Source organism: Emydura macquarii, unplaced genomic scaffold, assembly GCF_026122565.2.
Source record: "Emydura macquarii macquarii isolate MOO-44397 ecotype Brisbane River unplaced genomic scaffold, CSIRO-AGI_Emac_v2 contig_3113, whole genome shotgun sequence".
Classification (NCBI taxonomy): Eukaryota; Metazoa; Chordata; order Testudines; family Chelidae; genus Emydura; species Emydura macquarii.
Window position 1 is genome coordinate 3,810,337 of NW_027133250.1, and position 24,243 is coordinate 3,834,579.

General features: G+C 50.3%; 1 protein-coding gene across 2 annotated transcripts in view; it reads left to right on the plus strand.

The window, feature by feature from the left end:
• NKAIN1 (sodium/potassium transporting ATPase interacting 1) overlaps positions 1 to 24,158 on the plus strand; it is a 157,862-nt gene extending 133,704 nt beyond the window's left edge. For both annotated transcript variants that reach the window (XM_067530721.1, XM_067530722.1), the window contains 4 exons: positions 2,698 to 2,895; positions 6,607 to 6,667; positions 21,004 to 21,085; positions 23,998 to 24,158. In XM_067530721.1, coding sequence (XP_067386822.1) covers positions 2,698 to 2,895; positions 6,607 to 6,667; positions 21,004 to 21,085; positions 23,998 to 24,070 — 414 coding nt within the window. In that variant the 3' untranslated portion in view covers positions 24,071 to 24,158. The remainder of the gene's footprint in view (positions 1 to 2,697; positions 2,896 to 6,606; positions 6,668 to 21,003; positions 21,086 to 23,997) is intronic.
• Positions 24,159 to 24,243: the final 85 nt, after the last annotated feature.

Genomic DNA, 24,243 nt, shown 5'->3' on the forward strand with positions numbered 1-24,243 from the left:
CTTTACAAAGGAGGCCAGTATCATTATCCCCATTGCGCAGATGGGGAAACCGAGGCACGGAGCAGGGACGTGCCTTGGTCAAAGTTGCCCAGCAGCAGAGCCAGGAATAGACCAGGGCTCTCCTGTGCTCAGTCCAGTGTTCTGTCCTCAGAGGTGCCTGTCCATTCAGCTCCCATGTGTTGCTGCGTGAACAATTGTTTATTTTCCCCCATGAAAATTTTCAGTGAAAATGAGAAAAAATTCGGCTCGGAACCAAAACACTGACTTTTTTTGGTGACTTCTGGAAACCAAAATCCCCCAAACTTTTGGCTTTAAATAAAAAATGTTCTTTTTTTGGTTGCCAAAAACTGGAACCCCCCCCCCCCCCCCCCTCATTTTTTAATAAATACCCGTTTTTGGTCAAAAATGATTTTCTTCATAAAACAATCATTTTTGACCCCAAAAAACCCCTGATTTTTTTCACAAAAAAATTAAAATGTTTTGTCAACCAACAGTGCGGCTGCTCGGGGCCACACTCCCCTGGGTCCGGATCCTGAAGTTGGGCCATGGCGCTGCATGCTTGGTGCTTAGAGTCTGCTGGGACTTAATGTCAGGCACAAAGCAGAGCTGGGAGGTGCACACTGTAGTGAAGTGTCTCTGCTGCGGAAACGGTGCTGCTTTCTCCCCTCTGCTCTCCCTGCTGTAGAGGCCTCTCTGCTTTTAGGGGAACCCTCCTGCGGCAAAGGTTTCAGATGCGAGCGTTCCCTGTGACTGCATCCAAAGAAAGCATGGCTGCAGAAAAGGCTAAATCTGTATGTCCGATCTGTTCGCTTGTTCTGTGAGCAGGGACAGCTGGTATTGATTGTGCTGTGCGTTCGTCTGGTCGCTCCTGGAGGGGTGCCCAAACCCACATACGGCTGGCTCTATTCAATTTCAGCTTTGCATCTTGCAAGTCTGCTATCAGGAGGGTGCAGGCGCTGGGCTGGGAGGATTAGAGCAGCATCTTATCCTCCCCCGAAGCCGTGTCTTGCAGGAGCAGACCTGCTGTGTGCGAAGCAGAGATGTAAAAGCTCAGGCAGATCAGACATGGAGAGCCCCAAAGCATGTTAATGGGCTTACCAGGTGGAGATATCCAGCGGCAGAGCCTTCGTGGTGGGTACCTGTGCGTCCATCTCGCTGATGGTGCTGCCCAGTGCAATTAAACCATGCTGGGGAGGAGGAGAATCCATCTGCATCCCAGAACCCAGAAATGGACCTGGTCAGGGGCTTTGCTGGGGTGTCATGGTGCTGAGCGCTCCCTGTGGGGTGCTGATCAGCCTCTGCTCCCATCAGGGCTAGTGGTGGCTGAGGATGCTGAGTGTCTCCCAAGTTCCTGACGTGGTTCTCCAGGTGCTGAGTGTCCATGCTCTGGCTGTCTTGCGAGTTTCGCATGTTGTAGCCAGTTCTGAGAAAACCTCGCAAGGTCCCTTTGCACAGCTGGAGGTATGGGTGCTGCTTGCTAACCCTAGCATCTGCAAAACTCGGCTGGGATCCCGTAGGGGCCTCAAAGATCCCACAGCGTCCTTAGCTCACATGGGCTTGCGCACACAGGTGCAGCATGCAGCTGCCCTGCCCCTGTGTTGCTGTAGCCCTTTCGAATGAATGGAGAGCGCAAGGCTGGCCGGCTGGAGACGTGGGGCTCAGTCCGCAGCTGATATAAATCAACACAGCTCCGTGGAAGTCAGCTGGGGTCGCTGGCTCTGCTGTGTCCTGGATTTCCGGTGTGACCTTGGGCAAGTCAGCTAGCCTCTCTGGACCAACTCTGCTTTCATTAACAAGTGTGACTGTGGAGTCACTATAGATTTACGCTGATGGGACAGAGAGCAGAAGGTGGCCAGTTTCCCCATTTGACAGGGGCTATAAGACTAAACGCCTGAACCGCTCTAAAATGCTTTGAAAGCCTTGAACAGAAGATGCTAGAGAAGGGCCGGGGTGCTGCTAATTATTAATCAATCAGCTTGGGGCTGTAAGGAGAGATGTAGTAACGAAGCACTATGCAAATACACTTCATCGTGTGCTGTAATGCAATGTCTCTCTCTGTGGGGTAGGGTGTGGCAGCGGTGGGGTGAGAATGTGGGATTTCTGGATCTTAACACATGAGCTGCTATTGCCGGAACTAAAAGGCCCAGGCCTGCTGGCTGACGCTGTAACAGACTCATCAGCCCGTCTGTGACCCAGCCACTACATGAGGTGACAGAGCGCTACACTGAATGGCTTGCATGTCCCTACTCCTGTGAAGCCTCCTTGCTCTTGGAGCTACCATGGGGACAGATGAGCTGGTTTTCAGAGGTACTGAGCACCTGCAGCTCCCACTGACTTCCCCGGGAGTTGGGAGGGCTCCACACCTCTGGAAATCAGGCCTTTGATGGTTTGGTTTGAGTGTCATTGGCTCCATAAGAAGACATGGGTTCGAATCACACTACTGACACCATGTAGAGATTACAAAGACCCAGGACACTGTGGGCAGGGTGAACGCAGGACTGGGTTTTTTTTTTTCTGTTTACACTGACCCTTACTTCCTTGCTGTGTACCTCCTAATGGTCACCTTGAGTTGTGGCTTTAAACATTCGCAACCAACCCCACCTACCCCAGGAATCAGAAGTGCCAGCTCCTGGGGAAGAGTTCCCACAGAAAGGGGATGCCTAACTCTGCTTGTGTTCCCATGTTCCTCTCCCACAGGACCGGGACTTCATCATGACCTTTAATACCTCGCTGCACCGCTCGTGGTGGATGGAGAACGGGCCCGGCTGCCTGGTGACGCCGGTAATGAACTCAAACCTGGCCCCTGAGGACCACCATGTCATCACGGTCACCGGCTGCCTGCTCGATTACCAGTACATTGAGGTGGTGAGCAGTGCCATGCAGATATTCCTTGCGGTAAGGGGAGCCAGGGTTTGCCGTTGGTCTCGTGTCCCTCCCGAGCGATTCCTGAGGGCACTCGAATGAGGAATAACCTGATGCACAAACCTGGACTCCACTGGAGTTACTCCTGGTTTCAAATGAGAAGAGAATCCCCGGAGGAACAACACCAGCGCAAGGGCTTGTCTGGGTGTGACTGCAGCATGTGTAGGCGTGCCCAAGCTAGCTCTGATCTAGCTCGCTCCAATCACAATGGCAGTGAAGTCACGGCAGCACGGACAACAGCTGCGTGAGCCGGTACCCCGGGTCTGGCCTTCACTGCCAGTGTCACTCAAGCTGGTTGATCAAAGCCAGCCCAGGCGTGTCTGCACGTGCTGCAGTCACCCCTCTGATTGCAGCGTAGGATTGCCCAAAGTGGGCCTGATCCTCCATTACCCTGCACTATCCCAACAGCGCAAAGTGGGTGACAAGAACACCGTGCTGCTCCGCACTCTGTGCCACGGTGACGATTCCTGTGTTCCTGGGTGGCTACACACGGCGCAGGGCAAGGGAAAGTCAGCCACCTCAGCGAGCGCAAACCCTGGCCACTTGTCCATTACGGACTTGCCTAGAAATTGTCGTGCACCATGGCTGGCACTGAATGGCTGTAACACAGCAGCCCAGAGTCAGCTGCATTTCAGGGATTCCCTGTTGGTTGGTGAGGGACCCCTACAGAAATACAAAGTTAGCGTTATTGCTGGTGGTGGAGGAGGCTGAGACGTGGGATTTGGGTCCAAATCCATATTCTCCCCAAAGTTCTGGAGTATTTGGATTCACTGTGTTCTAGTTCTGGCCCACGCTAAAGCTAAGTCCAGAACTGAATCTTCCTTTTTCCTCCAGATTTGAGATTCTGGACCTGTCTTTCGTGATAATCCCCTTTAACTGTGCATAATGCGGCTGTGATTCCATTCCATGGTTTTGGCTGATATAAACCAACAGAGTGAAGCTCGATTGGGGCCATTCTGGTGCAAGAGGGGGCTGTATTCTTAACTGATCTCCAGTAAAGCTGGGCAAAGTGTTATGCTTTTTCTCAAAATTAAAAAAAAAAAATTAAAAACCCCCATTTCCACTCAGCTGCGATGTACCTTTCAGGAGCATGTGGTTTGTGTGATACGTTGGAATCTGTGCCACTCACAGAAACCATGTGAGGAGCTGAAATGCCATAGAGCCATCAGTCCAGATCCTCAAAGGTATTTAGGTGCCTAACTCCCATTGGAATCAGTGGGAGCTAGGCACCTAAATCGTTTTGAGGATCTGGGCCGCCAGCGCTGGATGAAGTCATTTCAGTCCCTTGCTGCTCCCAAAGCCACTGATTAGAGGCCATTAGGACCATGTTATTTTCAAACTGAGATGGGGAGGTGTGGTGGGAACTGGTACTGATCTTTAAGAAAGACTAAAATGGCAATCCTGGGCATTCTTATCTGGTAAATTTATCTTCAGTCCCTAGTTAAATAATGGAACACTTAACAATCTAGGGTGAAATTTACCCCTATGCAGAAGGCCATCACAAAGCACATTTAAGTCCTCTGCACCTGGTGAATTTCACCCTAGCAGATAACAGAGCCATTAGCATTAAGCCACATGGGTTATAAACCACCAACTTCATTCCCTTCCCTTTGGCTTGAATTGTAAACTTAGTGGAGGAAAGGAATGCAGCGGAGACATTAATATATCTGGGAGAGCTAAGCTGGCATATTCCAGCTGGTGACTTCCCAGTGTGTTATCGTGCATTAGCACCTCCTGCTACAGAGGAGATGTTTATAATATAATGTGTCGTATCAGCTCATCTCTGGGCTGGTGGTGCTAGAGGTGTGAACAGCAGAGGAGCAGAGCAGACAGACCCTGTGCTTGAAAGCCCCCCAGAAATGTGATGTTTTGTGTGTGCGAAATGTTGACTCACAAATCCTGCCCACACAACAAAAGAGCTGAGTGACGCGTTCCCCGAGCTGTAGGACTGAGAGCGCTGCTCTCATCTCCCTGTCTGGCAGCTTCCTACAACAGAGGCTGCTAGTGAGTTGTCAACTGGCAGGAAGATGCCAGGAGTTTAAGCCTTTGTGAATGTGTCCTTGGCTGGGCGGGAAGCAGGAGTAATCGCCAGAGCTACACGCTCCCCGTCCGGGGACACCTGAGGGGAAGGTTTTAAAGGAGAGCTGCCAGGCAGTGTTTAGAACCCGGGGTGCACTTAAATGGCGCATGCACATTCATGCACACACAGCCCTTCCCCACATACCGATTACTAACTGCAGGGCTCCATGATGCAGCCTAATGGATGATGAGTCCATTTAACAACAAAAAAGCTGAATGTGTCAAGTGCTGTTTCAAGACACTGCCTGACAACGGGGCCGACCCAGTCCATGCGGAACACCAAACAGCCGCCAGACAGCAATGACCTGGGCTGGCTCCTATCACCCTGGACAGCTGCAGTGTTTGATTCGAGGTGGGGCCAGGATTTGGAGAGTGGGAACGGGGCATGTGGGCTTTGAGAAGGGCTTCCTTCCCACCAGCCTCTGCAGCTTGAGGGCTCTGAATCAATAGCGTTGGGAGCTGTAATCGCAGGCTCCCTATGGGGTCAGCTGGCCTCTCGTGGTGGCAGGGTTTGTGACCTGGCAGGATCTGCAATGGCCGCGGGGCCAGGGATCTCCCCCGCGCAGTAACGCGTGAGTTCAGTCTCGGTCTCTGGCACATACCTCCCACTGGATTGCTCCAGAAATCCGCTCCTGCCTTCACCACGCCAGGGAGCGAAGCGCATCAGGTGCAGGAGGCCACCTTTCAGGACCTGAGGGTCAGTCACGAGACCATCCCTCATTGAGTCCATCCCCGCTGCCAGTGCTGGACCCCAGGGCTTTGTCCGGTCCAGGTTTAAGTGACTCAGGCAATGAAAGGGCAAATATTGGAACCAAAGAGAGTTCCACCCTTGTTTCTCACTTCAACTTCATAGAACAAACCTGAGGGATTTGAAGTGCAAGGGGGTGGGAGGGACACTGCCCTTCCATCTTCAACAGAGCCCCGCAATCCTCTCCCAAAAGAGCCCCCCCACAAATGCTCTCACCACCAGTACTGATTGATGTCACAGAACCCTTCTGGACAAGGTGCTGTGACAAATCCCTCCCACTCACAGGCTGAGGGCTTGTCTAAACATGCACATTGCACCAGTTTATCTGAAATTGGTTTCTGGACATCCATCAGAGGACAGGAATAACACCCTGTGTCTTAGGTGACCTGTTATCTGCTTTGAACAGAGTTGAAAATGGAGCCAAAGGATAAAATTCATCCCATGCAGAGAACCTGCTCTAGACCTGTGCAGCACTTACACTTTTGTACAGCACCTAGCACAGTGGGGCACGATACTCAGTTGCTTCCTGGGCACTGCTGTAATAAACATGATTCATAGTAAATCTCACTTTAGCCTGTAGGGTGGAGGATGCATAAGTCTCTGCTTGCCCCTCTGAATTTCACCCACCATGAACAGTTGGTGAAAATGAACTTTACTAAGAAATTTGTAACCTTCTAAATCTGTTTGCAGGTAACTGGTGAGCAAGATAAGGAGATTAAATTGACTTGATAGATTATTCGCTCTGGATAGTCTGCCCACGTCCACTGCTGCAATTTCCAGCCCTGGCTATCTATCTGGATTCACAGTCCTTGAGTTCCAAATAATCGGCTTTTCTCTCTGTGTTTTTGTTTTTGAAGCTCTTTGGATTCGTCTATGCCTGCTATGTCAGCAAAGTGTTTATGGAGGAAGAAGACAGCTGTAAGTGCTTTCGCTATTAGTCACAGAGGGTGAGCGGCAGCATTGCAAAATAATCAGGGATAATGTGATACATTGGTGGGTGCAGCCACTATAGGGCACAGGGGTAGTGTCGGGATTAATGAGGGGGAAATGTGCCATGCTCCTTTTTTCTCTGGGCTCCACCTCCAAGGAGGCACCAGTGCCAACGCCGAGACCTAATCTATCACATGGCACAATCCAAGATCCTTCCCTTTCATCCTTCACCCCAGACCCCCGGTTTTAACAATGCCCTGTCACAGGGTGACTGGCCCCTTTAAGGGCAGATAGGCCTGGCCCCAGACTATGACTGATCAGATGTCTCCTTAGCTACAGAGCCAGCTGATAGCCTGAAGAGCACCTGCTCTATAAAGAGGCCAGCAAGACAGAGCTAGCGGTCATTGGTCATCGAGAGCTGCAGGGGAAAGAACCGAGCTGTTAGGGGAGTCCCAGGCAGATGGCCTGGAGTGTGAGAACTGCAGGGGTAATAAGATTCCTGTGGGAGTCTCTAGGTCAGGGCCATGACTGGAGAAGCTGGGAAAGGTGAGGGAAAAGCATCTGGGGGTGGGTAGCCCATGGCAGGCAGAGGCACTGCTGTATTTTGCTGAATTTTTCTGTTTAACTAATTAGTAATGCCCCATGCGCTGGCATGGTGCTGCCCCTGCCCAGGCCGGTGAATCAGCCCACTGGCTGACACACCCACTGAGGAAAGAATTATTTTGTATTTTGGTAGCACCTAAAAGCCCAACCGGGTTTGGAGTCTATTGCGCTGGCTGCTGCATGCGCACAGAATAGAAGAGGGTCCCTGCCTCCAAGATCTTACAGATATAAATAACAAGACAGACAGTCAGACATGGACAGACAACAAAAAAGCAAAAGTGCAGACCTTGTAAACTATAGCATGATTTCTTCCCAGTTCCCCCTTCGCATAAACACCCCTTCCCTGGCTTCCCACCCACCAAACTCGCCCATCTCCAGCATTCACCACAATCTACATTTCCCCAGCAGTGGTTTATCAGGAAGGCTGTGTAGTCTAATGGTAAGTGCAGGGAGTCAAAGCCCCGGGTTTCTAGTCTTGGCTTTGCAACTGACTGGCTGTGTGATCCTGGGTAGGTCACGTTGCCCTGTGGGTTTAAGCAGGACTTAGTCTGCGCATAGATTTACATGCGCAGTCCTAATGCAGGCTGTTTGCACAGAATGAATTTCACCCATTATGACCCCAACCCCAGAGCAGGGAAGTTGGCTAATAGGACAGCTGGGTCAATCAGTGCTGTGTGCGATAGTTTAAAAAATGATGTAACAATCAAGGGCTTGAAGGAATAAGACTTCTGGGTCAATCCTCTGTCCTTTGCTCAACCTCCCACTCCAGCTTAGTGTCTGATGAAGACGCTGAGTGAAACTCCACTGTTAATCATGCACAATAGATCCATAGGAATCAACACCCCGGCATTAGAATCCAATCCAACTCCCACGGAAGTCAATGGGAGCAAATGGCTTATTTCCAGGGGATTTGGATCGGGACCCTAGCGAGGGACTGCCCAACCCAAGAGCCGTTTGTAGAATAAGCATCCTTCTCCTTTTCCTCAGCCGATCCCCTCCCCAGGTTCTGTATCATGTTTTCAGGTCTGGAGGTGACAGATGGTTAAATTAACTGATCAGCACGATAACGAGGATGTTTAGTTGGCTGCCTTTTAAAGCACAGCACCGTGATGTATGGTGCAGCACAGTGCCCCATAAAATGTCAATATGGGACAATAAATAGTGGCTGAAGACTTGGATCTTCCAGCTGATTTTTTTGTCTGTAGCAAGATCAATGTTTATGCACCTATTCATTTAAGAGACTTCGCCTGTAAATCTCAAACAGTTCCTTTCATGAGGGGAAGTGGTTTGCCGATGGATTTTGATTCTAAGCAGAGGTGTAGGGACTCCTGGAGTTCAGTATTGTTGAGTTAGCAAAAGCATCTCTCTAGCATTCTGGGAACCTTTGGCTCTTGATAAATGCATGGGCAAAATGTTAGCCTGTGTGGTTCCCTGTCAACCAAAGGAGTTCTGAGGTCAGGGTCCAACATGATGAGAGGGGGTGATGCTGATCATGACGCCACATAGTCACGGTCAGCATTGTATTGGCTAACTCAGGAGGATATGAGCCTTCATGGGTAGGGACATGGGCCACATGCTGTGCTCTGAACAACCCTACCTCCAGCATCACAGTCATTTTGAGGACTGTGTGCTGAGCCATCTCCGCTGTGGGTCATCTGGACCCTAACTGGGTTAGACAATGTGACAGCTGCTAGTTACGTTGCTTAATGCACTTCCGGAAGGTTTTCAGATCCTATGCGGATCATATATGAACCTGAATAGAGGAGAATAGAACCAACACCTGAGACCTCCTCCAGGAACCTACCCCAGTTTCAAGTTCCCCCAGGTGTTCCTCTCTCTGCATGGAGCGCCACTTACTGAGCAGGCCACCATGCTCAGCCCTAGTGAGCACTCCCAAGAGGTAGAAGGCATGGACACTGTCCCATCCAGAGGAGACAGTGGCTTGGAGCACTGTAACGAGATGCACCATCAGGCACTGCAACCTTCAAGCCAAGCACGGATGGACAGACACAAAGCTGACTGACCTACAGTGTCACCTGGGCATCCAGAAGCAGCTGAAGGTCCAAAATGGTCCTCCAGGATGTGAGCTGAGTAACACACGCAGGGTGGCTGTGATGACAGATTGCCAAAACTCACGCTGGTCTCAAACAGTACAGTCTGACTATTACGTTACTATGGGATTTGGGGCCATACCTAGGTTTTCATTAATTTGATATAATCACATGAAACTGTTGTATTTGTTGTTGTAGATTTTTGCGTGATGAGGGAAGGTTTTCAAATTATAGAGATGTTTACACATACAAGTGCTTTTTTGCAAACCTTCTTCTACCCCACAAAGATCTACGAGAGCACAGTGGAGCCCCCCGCTCAGCCAGGGCTTTGAGGCATCACTGCAAAAGAAAGAATCAGTTAGCACAAAGAACACAGGTCTTTCTAGCCATTAGCAGAGCTTTGGCCTAAAATATCATTTCAAAAATATGCTGCCGAGGGTTTGCATGAGCAAAGGCCGAGTTAAAAACTGAGTATGGATCGCAGCATTTGCCCCAGTATTGCATGCCTTAATAACCCTTAGTCCCAGTAACTCCCAGTTCAGATTTGAGGGAATTTCTTAATAGCAGCACCTTTTGTGCTAATAGCAGGCTGTTAAACACTGTACTGTCATTGTAAGGAAAGAGGGATTAGGATTAATTAAACAGGCATAATTGCGGGAGCAGGTATTTCCTTTAAAAGTTTCACTCTGTGATGTACACTCTGCGACGGGCAAGCATGTGAAGCTACAGTGCAGTAACGTCCCCTATGGCTGCTGCCCCCGCGCATTGAAAGTACCACAGCGCACTTTGACGCTCCCATTTCAAATGTCAGCACTTTCCGTCAAAGCACATGACAGAGATTTCACCGTCCTGTGGCCACGGACACTCCCGCTGGATGTCACTGCACGGCACACTAGTGCACTGTATGTTCACACCCTGGCTTGCAACGCGCTACATCCCATGTAGACGAGCCTTTTTTAGACACAATCTTCGGCCAGCTGACAGCTCCGATTACCATAAGTATTGGAGAGCCTCTCAGTCTTTGACATGAAGTAGCAAAATGGGATCATCCCCATTTTAGAGATGATGAGCTGAGGCACAAAGAGATGTGTCTGGGATGTTAGTGGCAGAACAGGCATTGAACCCAGGTTAGTGCTCTAACCACTGGGACACCCTTCCTCTCTCCTGGCTTCTACCATAGTGGGCTTTTTTACGTACTTCACCCTTCTATGCAACAGTCAGTTACGGGAGGTTTAGCATAACAGTAAATGTGAAATACTATCTCCTCCTAGCCAGCTTTTGAAATGGTAGCAGCAGTGCCGGTAGGAGGGAATGGTATGAGAGGGGCAGTCCACTGTGCAGAAAGACGGAGACCAACAGAGCCATAATCACAGATTGTTACCGATCCAACCTACTCCATTTATTTTTAACCTGACGGAAGAAAGGAAATGTAAGCACAGCTATGGGAGAATTTAAAAAAAGAATCTATTTCATGTAGTTCCATTGAACAGGAATGCAGACAGCCACATACAAGATCTGAGTGCTCAGACAATAACTAACAATACAAACGACAATCACGTCAATGGCCATCCAGCGGTATTTAATGCTCATCTGCAAATAAATTAATTTCAGCCTGCTGGCAGCATCGAATAACCGAACAGAGATAGTGATTTACCGCAGCCAGCCAGTAAATTAAACAAAAAGCCCCAGCAAGGAACATCCTCTAAAACCACATCAAGTAAGTGACTCACGTAGGGTGCCTGGGATGTCATTGATACATTCCTTCTGTTTTAGGTACTCCATCACCACAGCATCTGAGTGACTCCCAATCTTCCATGTATTCAGCCTCACATGCCTCTGTGAGGCAGGGCAGTGCTGTTTTCCCTATTACACAGATGGGAAACTGAGGCACAGAAAGGTGAAGTGACTTGCCCAAGGCCACACAGGAAAAAAGAGGTGGAACAGGGGCTTAAACCCCAATCACGAGGCTGGTGCACAGGCCCCTGGGCCATCCTTCCACTTGCTTTAGCTGCCTTCATTTCATCATCCAAAGCAGCTACTGCAGCAAAATTCAGTCACTGGATTCTTAAATCTTTCCCAGTTTGTAACCAGATTTTTTCTGGTGAAGTCCCCATCTCTGCCCTCCTGAATCTCTGCCTGGTAAATGTCCCTGAAGCAGGGCTGCCTAGGGGATGTGGGCCATGCAGAATCCTGGTGGGAGCTCTTTTTGCAGGCCCAGCCAGCTGTGACAGGCTTAGATCACTAACACAAGCATTCATTCGCACCTTGCTGTGGGCGTTTCCACAAGGCGTTTTGATGCCGGCACTTTGTGTCTGGACTCCTCACGTTTTAGCTGCTCAGTTGCAGAACTCTGAAGCGATCCGGAAATCCTCTCTGCAGCATGCTGGGCAGGAAAGCAATGGGGGAAGGGAGCACCTGGCACCCGGCTAGGGTCAGGCTCAGATAACTATAAGGTTTTCAACCAGGGAGGGCTCAGTCCTGGGTCCAGTGCAATTCAATATTTTCATTAATGACTTAGAGAATGGAGTGGAAAGTCCACTTAGAAAATGTGCAGATGACCCCACGCTGGGAGGAGTTGCAGACACTTTGGAGGAGAGGATTAGAGTTCAAAACGACCTCGACAAATTAGATAATTGGTCTGAAATCAACACGATGAAACTCAGTGAAGATGAATGCAAAGCACTGCATTTAGGAAGGACAAATCAAATGCATGACTACGAAATAGGGCATAAGTGGCTAGGTGGCAGCAGTGCTGAAAAGGATCTGGGGGCTAGAGTGGGTCACAAATAGAATAGAAATGAACCATGTGAGGCAGCTGCAAAAAAGGCTAACATCATTCTGGGGTGTATTAACAGGAGTGTTGTATGTCAGACACAGGAGGTAATTGTCCTGCTCTACTCCGAACTGGTGAGGCCTCCGCTGGAGTACTGTGTCCAATGCTGGGTGCCACGCTTTAGGAAGGATGTGGAAAAACTGGAGTGAGTCCAGAAGAGAACAACAAAAATGATAAAAAGTTTAGAAAACCTCACCTATGAGGAAAGGTTAAAAACACTGGGCATGTTCAGTCTGGAGAAGAGCAGACTGAGGGGGGACCCGATAGTCTTCAAGTATATTAAGGACGGTGATCAATTGTTCTCCATGCCCACCGAAGGCAGGACAAGAAGTCATGGGCTTAATGTGCGGCAAGGGAGATTTAGGTTAGATAGTAGGAAAACCTTTCTAAGTCTAAGGTAGTTAAGCTCTGGAGGAGGCTTCCAAGGGAAGTTGTGGAATCGCCATCAATGGAGGTTTTTAAGACCAGGTTGGACAAACCCCTGTCAAGAATGGTCTAGGTTTACTAAGCCCTGCCTCAGCGCAGGTGGCTGGACCAGGAGACCTCTTGAGGTCTCCTCTAGCCCTACATTTCTATGATTATGTAATGGCTGCCCCAGGAGACCCAGGTTTCCAAAGTGGCTGCCCAAACTGCACATGGAAATGCCGGATTTCCACATGAGCGCACAAGGCTCATGTGTAGTTTGGACCCTGCCACATGGGAGAGACTAGGCCTCCCCTCCCATCTGCCTTTGGTCGTATTTCTTATTGCTGTGATTGTGAAGAAGGGACGAGAGGCGAAGCAACAACTGGCCCCAGATTCAAAACTGATCTGAAACTTCAGGCATTTTAAAAAGCTCTGCTAACTCTGGGCTCGCGTTACGGTTCTGCCTGTCCAGCTTGGTGATGCATCTCTCCAAAGAGATTCTGAGAACATTCAGCTCTTGCTGGATGATTCAAACTAAACCATTGATACTGGCTGTCCCCCCATGCTAGTTCAGTACCTGGGTTAGCAGTTACTAGCTTCGGTGTCTACGGCCTGCTGTACGCTAGAAAATTAGGTCAGCTTAACTACATTGCTCGGGAGTATGAAAAACCCACACTCCTGAGCAACATAGTTAAGAGGACCTAAGCCCTTGTGTAGACAGCATTAGGTTGACAGAAGAATTCTTCCATTGACCTAGCTACTGACTCTCAGGGAGGTTGATTACCTACACTGACGGGAGAACCCCTCCCCTTGGTGTAGGTAGTATCTACACTGAAGTACTAGAGCAGCCCCCACTGTAGTGTTTCAAGTGTAGACAAGCCCCAACTTCCATCTACAGTATGAAGGAGTCAGCAGTGCAGGAAGAACTGGTCCAACTGGCCTCTAACATCTGCTTAATAGAACGGGACCCAAAGCTGGCCAAACAAAGATGCACACTGGCACCTTGCTGTGCGTGGCTTACACAAATGGAGCAGACTGCAGCTGCCCTCCTCTTTCATTACAAAGCGGTGTCCAGAGGAGACTACAGGTCCCAGAATGCATTGCATTAACAGCCATTCAGAGCTGTAGTCCCTGTGGGCTGCACCTGCGACGGGCAGCCACCGGCCGCATCCCAGAGCAATTTGACCATGGGCTGCACTTTGGCCACTTCTGCCTTAGGCTATGTCTACACTGCAGCGCTAATTCGAATTAGCTTAATTCGACTTTCAGCAGCCGATTTATATAAATCGCAGCAGACTGTACACACTACGCTGTTTGCGCTGGTATCTTGCATTCACACTGGCCAGCCTTAAGTCGAATTAGAAAGCAGTGCAATGTGGGTAGCTATCCCACGGTGCAACTAGCCACGGTGGCTGTTGGGACGAATGTCATTGTCCCAGGATGCAGCTCTACTTCCCTCCCTCCCCCAAACAAACAGGAAAAGGATTTTTGCACCGTTTTTTTTAATCCCAGCGATCGCCTTTGCTGCAGAGACATGGAGCCAGCTGAACTCTGCACTATAATTCAGATCGTGACATTGCGGCTTATCATGGAGAACTTTAGAAATAGAGCAAGAAGGCGAAGCAGGTACTACCCCTATGCCACCGTGGCTGCCCTGCTACAGGCCATCGAGCAGAACAATTCCCGATTGCTGCAGGCTGTAACGTGTCATCTGCAGTCCGTGGACCGCAGGTTCTGGTGCAGGGAAACAAGCACAGACTGGTGGGACCGCATCGTTATGCAGCTGTGGGATGATGATCAGTGGCTGCAAAACTTCCGTATGCGAAAGGCAACTTTCCTTGAACTGTGCTCGGAGCTGTCACCATCCCTGAAGCGCGTGAACACTCACTTGAGACAAGCCATGACAGTGGAGAAGAGAGTCGCCATCACTCTTTGGAAGCTGGCAACCCCTGACTGTTACTGCTCGGATGGGAATCAATTTGGAGTCGGTAAATCTACAGTGGGCACCGCCGTGCACCAAGTGTGCAGTGCCATAAATAGACTTCTGCTACGAAGGCTAGTGACTTTGGGAAATGTGCAGGACATAGTGGAGGGGTTTGCCACGATGGGCTTCCCAAACTGCGGGGGACGCATTGATGGGACGCACATCCCCATCTTAGCGCCTGCACACCTGGCGACCGAGTACATAAACTGCAAGGGGTACTTTGCCATGGTCCTGCAGGGGCTTGTGGATCACAGGGGTCGTTTCACAGACATCAGTGTGGGGTGGTCTGGGAAGGTGCATGACGCTCATGTATTTCGTAACTCGGGGCTGTTCTCTAAGATGCAGGCGGGCGCTTTCTTCCCTGACCAAAAAATTGACATCGGGGGTGTGGAAATGCCCATAGTGATCCTGGGGGATCCTGCTTACCCCTTGCTCTCTTGGCTAATGAAGCCGTACACCGGTCACCTTGACAGTGACAAGGAGTGTTTTAATAAGAGGTTAAGCAGTTGCAGAATGGTTGTATTTTTATTTATGGTTTGTATACTTTATTTTTTAACATTCAAGTCATGGGGAAGAGGAGGGGTGAGGGTTCATTCACTGTCTCCAGGGGTAGGGTGGTAGCTTGCTGGGGTGGAGGAGAGCACGTACTGCATCCTGGACAAACTCCTCCGAGACCTCATGGGGGCGGGGGAGGTGGATGGCGGCATAGCCCTCAGTTGAGGATCATTATGGAGGGGCTGCAGCGGGACTCTGTCCTGCCTCCGTTCCTCCTGAAGGTCCACAAGACGCCGGAGCATGTCTGAATGGTCCCACAGGAGTCACAGCATCTCCTGCGTGGTGCTGTGATCAGTCTCCTGCATTTGTCTGTGAGTGTCTTTGCTCTGTCTCTGCGGCTGATGAGGCGTTCATGAGCTCAGAAAATGTCATCTCTGCTTTTTTTCTTTTTTCTTTTTTCTAATCTGAGACAGTCTGTCCGCAGCATTTCTTAAGGGTTGGTTCACTGCTGAGGTGTCTACAGAATGAAAGAAAAATAAGAAGAGAGCCACAGTTAGCATAGTGAAGAAACTGATACAAATGTAACAATTTCAATAATGAGACCATGAAACAATGTAGCAAATGATTTCCTCTCTCTGCTTGTATTTCAAACCCTTACAGACAGCAACTGCGGATGGCGTGGTGGGGGCGGGAGACAATGCTTAAAACACAGGAAGCCATGATGCTGGCTACCTTGATTGCAGAGAAGAATCCTACCATGGAGGAGGAACAAGGCAGCCCTCCCCTGAAAAGTTTTTCCAGGCGAGGGAGGGATAACAGATTACATACGTTAAATTTTCCATGTGATATCAACTGATGATAAACGTAGTGTTTCTCAACACGTAAAAAAGCTGAGCCCTGGGTTACCATCCAGTACAGCCAACAAAACACCTGAGATCCCCTCGTCCCCCCCACACCCAATGTACAAGGACAGAAATGCTAATAAGACAGAAAACTCACCAGCTATGCCTTCCACGGGATCATTTGTGCTGTCCTGTGTGCTGGTGGAATGCTCGGGGGTTAGGAATAAGTCCTGACTTTGTGGGAGAACGGACATGCCGCTCTCATGCACCCTGCTCTCCACAGCTTCCTCCTCCTCTTCATCCACGGAGTCCTCCTCATTGATCATGGACTGTGAACTAGCGGAGGTGTCGATGCTGCGGGGAGGCACCGTGGTGGGATCGCCACCTAGAATTGCATGCACCTCTTCATAGAACCTGCATGTTTTGGAAGAGGAGCCAGAGCGGCTGTTAGCTTCCCTGGCTTTCTGATGCGACTGGCGCAGCTCCTTGATCTTCACGCGGCACTGCTGAGCGTCCCTGTGGTGTCCCTTCTCCAGCATGCCCTGGGATATCTTCCCATAAATGTCCAGATTTCTTTTGCTGGCTCTGAGCTGAGCCAGAATGGACTCCTCGCCCCACAGCCCAATGAGGTCTAAGACCTCTGGTCGACTCCATGCTGGAGCGCGTTTGGGCTTTGCAGTAGCCATGCTGAGAACTGTGGCAAATCTCTTTCCACGCTGGCAGCAAGCACAGGAAATGAGAATTCAAATCTTCCCGGGGCTTGAGGGGAGGGGTCTTTTCCTGCTAGTGTGACCACAGAGCAGCACAGCGCGACTGTCTAGAACGGTCAAAATGGGACATTATGGGATACATTCCGGAGGTCAATTAATTCGAATTAAGTCCCATTGCGTCTACACTGACACTAATTCGATTTACCAAATTTGAATTAGGCACTATGCCACTTGCAGAGGTGGTCTTATTAAGTCGATTTTACTGGCACCTTAATTCAAATTAACAGTGGTGCCAGTGTATATGCAGGTGTAATTAATTTGAATTAAGGGACTTTAAATCGACCTAAGACGCCAGTGTAGACCAGGCCTTAGTATCAGCACAAAAGTGAATTGATTCCCAGCCTTCGTTAGGGGAGGAAAGAGATCTACATCCTGGCCTCATGCTCGGCATCTCCCTTCCACCAGCATTCAAACTGAGGTACTGGAAAATGAAAATCTCCATGTGAAATTGGACACCGCCTGTTGTAATAAGTTGCTAATGTATATTGGGGTCTGGCAAGGAGCTTATCTGCCCCTGCTGTCTTTGAACTGTGTTTGCATTCCATACAGCACACGGCATTCAAACAAACTCTCATACATTCAATACACTTTTAATATTAATGCCACTGTAGTTGAGATTCAAATGCATCTTTTTAATGGAATATCTTATTAAATTTGGAAATGGATGGATGCCGTCAAATTTGAGAGCTCGTTGAATATTAAGTTAGAAAGACAAACAGGCTTGGAGGATGGCCCCCTTGACTTCATTCTGATTTCCAGAAAACTAATATGATAATCCATGTGATCCAGTGCTTCTGAAATGATTTCTATATTTATTTCCGGGAGATCAGTCACACCGTCCCTCTCAGAGTGTTTCAGAGACTCTCTGCTTTGCAGGGAAAGACGGGAGAGAACCTAATTTGACTAAATACAGTTTCTGTGTCCAGAAGCCGCCGTGTGTTCCTGTGGGGCGGCTAAGTGGCGGCCCATTTTGCAGGGGATTCACACACATCTCATCACTTAATTCCTCCCAGGGATCTTTGTGCGAGGGGGAAGGTGTCAAGTGCATAGAGGACTTTGGAGTATAATTTCAGTGGGAAGAAAAAGCCGAGAGTGATTACAGGAATAACACAATGCAGCTTATTTTGCCATAGCGCCACCGATAGGCGTTCTCACCGGCCACTCGGCCCAGAGAGACAGTCGCAAGAGAGAGAGGAAAGGGAATTCGTCAAGGGAGATTTAGAGGGATGAAGCGACTCAGTGGTTCAGAAGCAGCAGTGAGAAGGGAGATCCAGAGAGATGGAGCAACTCAAGGGAAAGAGAGGCCCTTCCTGCCCCTCGTCCCACCCGCAGCTGTGAAGAATTATTAGGAGGGAGATGCGAGGGAATGGGTGGGCCTGAGGTCAGAGGTCAGGTGGGGCGGGCATGCTCCTGGGCAGTTCTGGAAGCCAGAGATGCGTTTTGTACTGGTGTCAGAGAGGAATGGGGAGGCAGTGAGGGGGGTGGACAGGAAGCAGTGCTTAATTTGTGCCAGGGCTTGCCAGAAGTGAGCCCCAGCACCTCTGGGCTTGGCAGTTCATAGCCCCGGCACCTCTGGGCTTGCTGCATCTGTTATGAAAGTACAAAAATTGCGTGAGCCTCAGCACCCCTTTCATTACAAATTAAGCACTGACAGGAAGCCACTGAAAGTGTCGGAGGATGGATGGAGGGAGGGAGGGGAAACCAGTGAAGGGGACATTAGAGAGGGGTAGGGGGTGAGTGGATGTGCAGTGGGTGAAATTGCTGGCGGGTAAGGGGAATGTGTAGGGAGTCAATAAAAGGTGTGGAGAGGCGGCTAGGAAGCCCTGGCAGAGAGTGGCTGGTGGGGGGCATGGTTAGGAAGCCAAGATATGTGACAGGGAGTGGGGATCATCCAATTGTAGGACAAAAACTGGCGCATCATCTGCTTTTCGGAAGCGTTGCAGAAAATGGCGCTCTTTCCCCCTCTTGCCTTGAAAGCCCAGGGCAGGGAGGTGGAAAACCTGCTGGTCCAGGGCAACAAGCAGAAAAAGCCACCAAATGCCTTTGATTTTAAAAAGCACCACAGTGTTTTCCCCAGGGGGATCATGCCGGCAGTTTTGCCTCAGGGCAGTATTGCGGGTGGGAAAGGCAAGTATTTGCCCTGCATTGGATTTGTCAAATAGTCACAATCCTTCAGGAAAGTGTCACCGTTCAGAGGTGAGTCCTCTCCAGCCTGGAAGTGCTAGCGTCACGCAGGCAGCACTGGTGACGCTGTTATTACTAGTGAACATTTACCAAGCCACCTAAACATACATGGTGCCTTGCAGGTCATAGATAAAGTCCCGTCTCCTGCCTTCAATTGTAAGCTCTTTGGGGAAGGGACTGTCTTTTTGTTCTGTGTGTGCACATTGCCTAACATAATGGGGTCCTGGTCCATGGCTGGGGCTCTCCTATAAATATAAATAACAAGTAGCAATATAATCTAATGAAGAGCCTATCATCTCCACTGTCTTCATTAAGGCAGAATGGTCTAGTGGCTAGAGGAGACGGGTGGGAGCCGGGATTCCTGGTTGTTCTCATAACTTGCTTTATGACCTTGGAGAAAATCCTTCCCCTTTTTGTGCCATATGTAACCTGGGCACAGTGATACCAGCCTGTACCATGGGGTGGGGGATTAGCTTACTTAGTGAATATCTGTGGAGTGCGTTCAGATCCTGGAAGTGGCTAGATAAGCAAAACTGTCAATAGCAGGAGAAAGGTCTTGACTGAGTAATGAGATTTTTGTTAGAATAACACTGAGAGCAAGCACCTTTCCCAGCCTGCTCTACAGGCAGCATCTACACTCACCCCCCAACTGGCATTTGGCTTTATTAACACAGACAATAATCAGGTAACAAAGTTAAGCTCAAACTTCCTTCCAGTTGCTGCTGTTCCTAGAGGTTCCTCCTTCATGACTGCTCAGCCTATCCTCTAGATCCTCTTTCCCCAGAAAGCTCCTCCCACCTCCCCTGTATGCAGGTGGGGTAAGGCACCACCTACCTTGGTAAATCAGCAAAACTTGGCCCTTTCCCAGCAGGATTAGCACCTGTCAGTGGTGCATGTATGTATGTACGAGAGAGAGAGAGAGATGGAGGGGGGCATCTGGCGGTGGGCAAACAAACACAACACAAAACAGCAACAGTACTTGCAAACACTGGGCAGAAAGATCTCAACTGCAACATTTTGTCCTCCTAGTAAGAGACTCCCCCATTGCAGGGAGAGCAGGATATTCAGGTCAAGATTTGCTCTGAGGAGCAGAAAGCAGTGGTCTGCCCACGTATCCAGGGCCAATGTCTCTCCTCAGTAAGGCCCACTTCCTATCACCTCCGGACGCCGTGTGCTCCGAAAGGCCCCATGGTCTGCACTGGAGACAGGCCGCTCAGTTGGCATGTATGCATTTCCCTTCCGCTCCAGAGCAGGCGCGTGGATTGTTTATTCTGGTGAGTGCCCCGCGGGGCTCATAGACCAGGTAATGGACTCTAAAACAATAATCAGGCTCCTTGTATTAATACTGTCAAAAGGGGGATTAATTTGTTGGATGGAAATCACAACGATTGCAGAAATGAAAACTGATATATTGGTGTCTGTAATTCCCCTAAATTACACACTTCAAATGAGATGTAAGTCGCCCATAATTCTCCTTAAATGCCCACTTTGGAGACAATGATAGGGTAATTTTACCCACTTTGTCCAGTGTGAAATGCGAGGTCTATTGTGTTGAGTAGAAAAGAGCCGGAGGGATCTTTTTAAGTCAGTCCAGCTCCTTTCCTGCATTTATCTTCCGTCTGGGCACCGGGAAGGCAGCTGGGACACACGTACTGAGCTCGGAGGCAGTGTGCTGTAAGCGCACAAATGCTGGGCCAGAGCCCACAGTCCCTTCTCGCTTACCCTGGCTCTGGTTGGGATGCTGCATTGAACTTCAGTGGGGTCACTGTGGATCTCCACCGCTAGAAGAGGGGAATCAGGCCCCTGGCCTCCTCCAAGCACAGGCGGACACGCTCACCTGCCGATGCATGCTCGCTGCCTGTCATGCACTCACACAGTCCTAGATGCTCAGGGACACACCTTCTTCCCCTCAGCCACTCGCACAATTACTGAAGGATCCTGCTGGCTCTCCCCATTCTGAGACAGTCACTCCCGGGGTCACATCGGACCCACCAGGAATAGCCCTGTTGCTAGGGGGTTGGGCTGGTAACCTAGAGTGGGGGGTGGGAGGGAAGAGAAGGAGGAAGGAGCCTAAAATCCACTGCCCTGTCCCACCTCCCTGCAGTAGCAGCCGCAGCCCCTGCTGACACCCAGCCTCCTGTTCTTTCCTCTCCCCAGTTGACTTCATTGGAGGATTCGATTCCTACGGCTACCAGGCCCCACAGAAGACGTCACACTTACAGCTACAGCCTTTGTACACGTGAGTCTCGTCCCGCGTGCGGTGATGTGAGCCGGAGTGACGAGCAGGGACCCCCGTTCCGGTGGGAGGGGCGGGATGGCTTCGGGGACCATCCATGGGCCATGCAGCCTTTCGCCTCTGGTCAGCGCCGTGCTGCCACGGCAGCCGACCGAGTCCTTGCCATCACGCCGCTGCTTGTTGGCGGGCGTGCCAGGGCTCTGAGCCGGCTCCTGGCAGGACGCAAACCACCAGCTGGCACCAAAGGGCCCCCTTAGCAGAAAGTCCTGAATGGGCGCTGGCAACCGGGGCTTCCTGGACGTCAGGGTGGAGCACTGGGGGGAGCAGCATGCCCTGCCCTGGCCGCTCCTGTCCTGACATAAACAGGGGCTTTCCGTCTCCCTTTGAAGCCTGGTCACTAAGGCGAGTGGAGGACGCGGCCGTGGGGCAGTCATCCCCGCCCTCCGCACAAGCCCGACTCCCTTCAGCATCCCCAGCTAAGTGCCAGCGGATGCCTCCGTGCCAGGCTCCACCAAGAGCTGAGCAAGCTGTCCCTGGGTCTCTATGGGAGGAGGTGAACGCAGTGGCTGCGGAAGCCAAGCCGCGAGAAGGGATATAGGCCGCGGCCTACCCTGAAACCGCACAGACGGATGCCACTGCAGAACTGAACAGCTGGGGGAGAATGCGTGAGGTGTGCAGCCATGCTGCGGGGGAATCGACAGGGGAGGAAAGCGATTGGCGGGTACCCCTGTTTTCCCCCGGGAGCTCCTGCGAGATGGCAAATTGGACGTCAAGGCTTCAGTGATGTACTCAGGCCCAGTCCCTGAGGGGCTTTCACAGGAGCTGAATGCGCAGGGTAGAAGAGCCGGAAGTGAGTGGAGATCCACAGGCCTGGCAGGGAGTTATAGGGGCAGGGAGGATGGGGTCTGGCTTAGAAACCGGGAGTTGTGCTGTGAGAAGAGATATACTGAGACCCTGACTCCTATGAATGAGCAAAGGCTGAGTGCTACTCACTGGTGGGGGGACACCTCAGTCCTGACCCACATCTCCCCTGCCCCCCCACATGGTGCTGCACTTCCAACACATGCAATTTTAACTTGCCGCCTCCCTCCCCAGCTGTTCTAATCTCGAGCTGTTTCCATTGATCGAAGACTGGCGGTGGTACCAGAGTCTGGCAGGGTCTTTGATCAATAGAAACAAGATCAGACTCATCACGTTCATTTTCACTTGCGATCCAGTTAGATTCTGCACTGAGAACCCCCGGGGTGAAAGGATGTGCAGAAAACCCCGGTGGGCCCCCTTTCCTCTCGGTGCTGTTCCACTCTTCCATTCTGCACCCACTAGGCTTTCTAAACCCTGAATATTTTCCAATGGGAGCAACAGCTCTTTAGATAAGTGCAACTGACTTTTTCCCCCCCTGTCCATTAATCTTAACTAGATAAATGCTAAAATGAGATAACAATGCAAAATCTAAAGGGATTAGCTTCATTCGGGCTTTGCTGGCTGCCAAAAATTAATTGTGTTTTAAATCTTGTATGTAAATTCAAGGGCATGCAGTGCAATTACATACGCAGAAAGGAGACGGCTATGAGACAAATGCATCTAGAGTGCTGCCATACCCTTCCTCAGCGCTCTGCCAAAGACAATCATTCTCACGTGACAGCAACTTCCCCCTTTCCTCTGTCCCCATGCGCTGGCTAGAAAGGGAAATGCCGTCTCGTTACCCTCCACCACAGCAGGTGGCTCTTGCAGCATAAATGGGGGAGGGGAAGGAATTGGTGAAGGGGAGTGAAATCAGTGGAGTTATGCCAGGGATTGATTTGGTCCTCAGCTCCCAGGAGTGAGATGGCCGAGAACGGGAGAAGCATTTTCCAACATAAGTCCCACAGGAAGGCTGCTACCAGGTGTCTGCAGCTTCTCTGCTTCGCTTTTAATGCTAACCTGGTATTTTAGACTGTAAGCGCTTTCGGGCAGGGACAATTATTTATGTCATGGCTGTACATGGCCACTAGGGATTGTCTGACTCATAAATCTCTATGTGCTGCAGCCACTAGATGGGGACAGCGAGCCACAATGATTTTGGGTGGATTACATCAGCCGTAAACCAGTTGCCCCAGCGTGGTACTAGGGGGTACTGTGGTGCCCTGCCTGCAGAGATGAGAGGCCCAAATGGATGGCAAGACATTCTTTTGCCAAGGGAAAATGTTTATCATGGGCATGGTTTTGCTGGCTAAGCAACCCCACCGGTGTGGCTATTGTCAATAATTGAACAGAGGAAAAGTCACTGGGGTAGCTGATCCCATCTCAGTGTGGTATTCTGCAGTGGTAGCATGACACTGGCAGACCAGATATTACGGCAGACGGGGGCTATAAACTGTTGTGGCAGGTCTGAGAACAGATTCTGTATTGGCTTTGGGGTAGTGAGTCAAATGGGCATGTGGTTCTTGGAGTTTGTAATGAGGGTGGAGTTTCTTTTCAAGCAACCAAGACAGCTGCCTGGCTCAGACTGCCTGTGTTATAGCACTGTAGTAGCACCTAGAGTCCCTAATCAGGGATCAGGACCCATTGTGCGAGGCACTGAATGTACATCCAAAATGCACAGAGCCCCCTGCAATTCGGGTTCCTTTAGCCTCCACTGAGCCCTTGGGCTGGTCAGTAACCAGTATGCTGGCAATGCTCCTGCTTGTATTTTTACATAGCACATTATGGTGTTATTGGGCAAATCCTTTCGTGACAACCCAAATCATTGACTTCAATGTGATTTACCACCCCTACTGGGGACTAGACAGTGCGAACTGGCCGGAACAGGCCCAGATCTCCTGTGTTACACAGTCAAGAGAGCGGTGCCATAGACCAGCAGGTGGTGAATTGAGTTTGGCCTGCAACGTACTGGATTCACCAACAGCTGTCTAATGACTCTTCCCCTCTTACGACAGCGCACAGGAAGAACAGCCTTGCCAGGAGCAGGGAGCACACGTGTGTCAGAACAGCTCTCTCGATGTGGAATGATCCTAACGTGCTGTGGCACAGAAGAACCAAAAGGCGGGCTGGGAGTTTTAAACGTGTTGTTTATCTCAGATTAAAGCCCGAGAGAGCTTTCTCCTTCCACGTTAGGCTTTGCTGCCATAACCCAGTGAACAAGGGCATCTTGAAAGTTCATCTGAGTGGCTAAAGGTCAGACT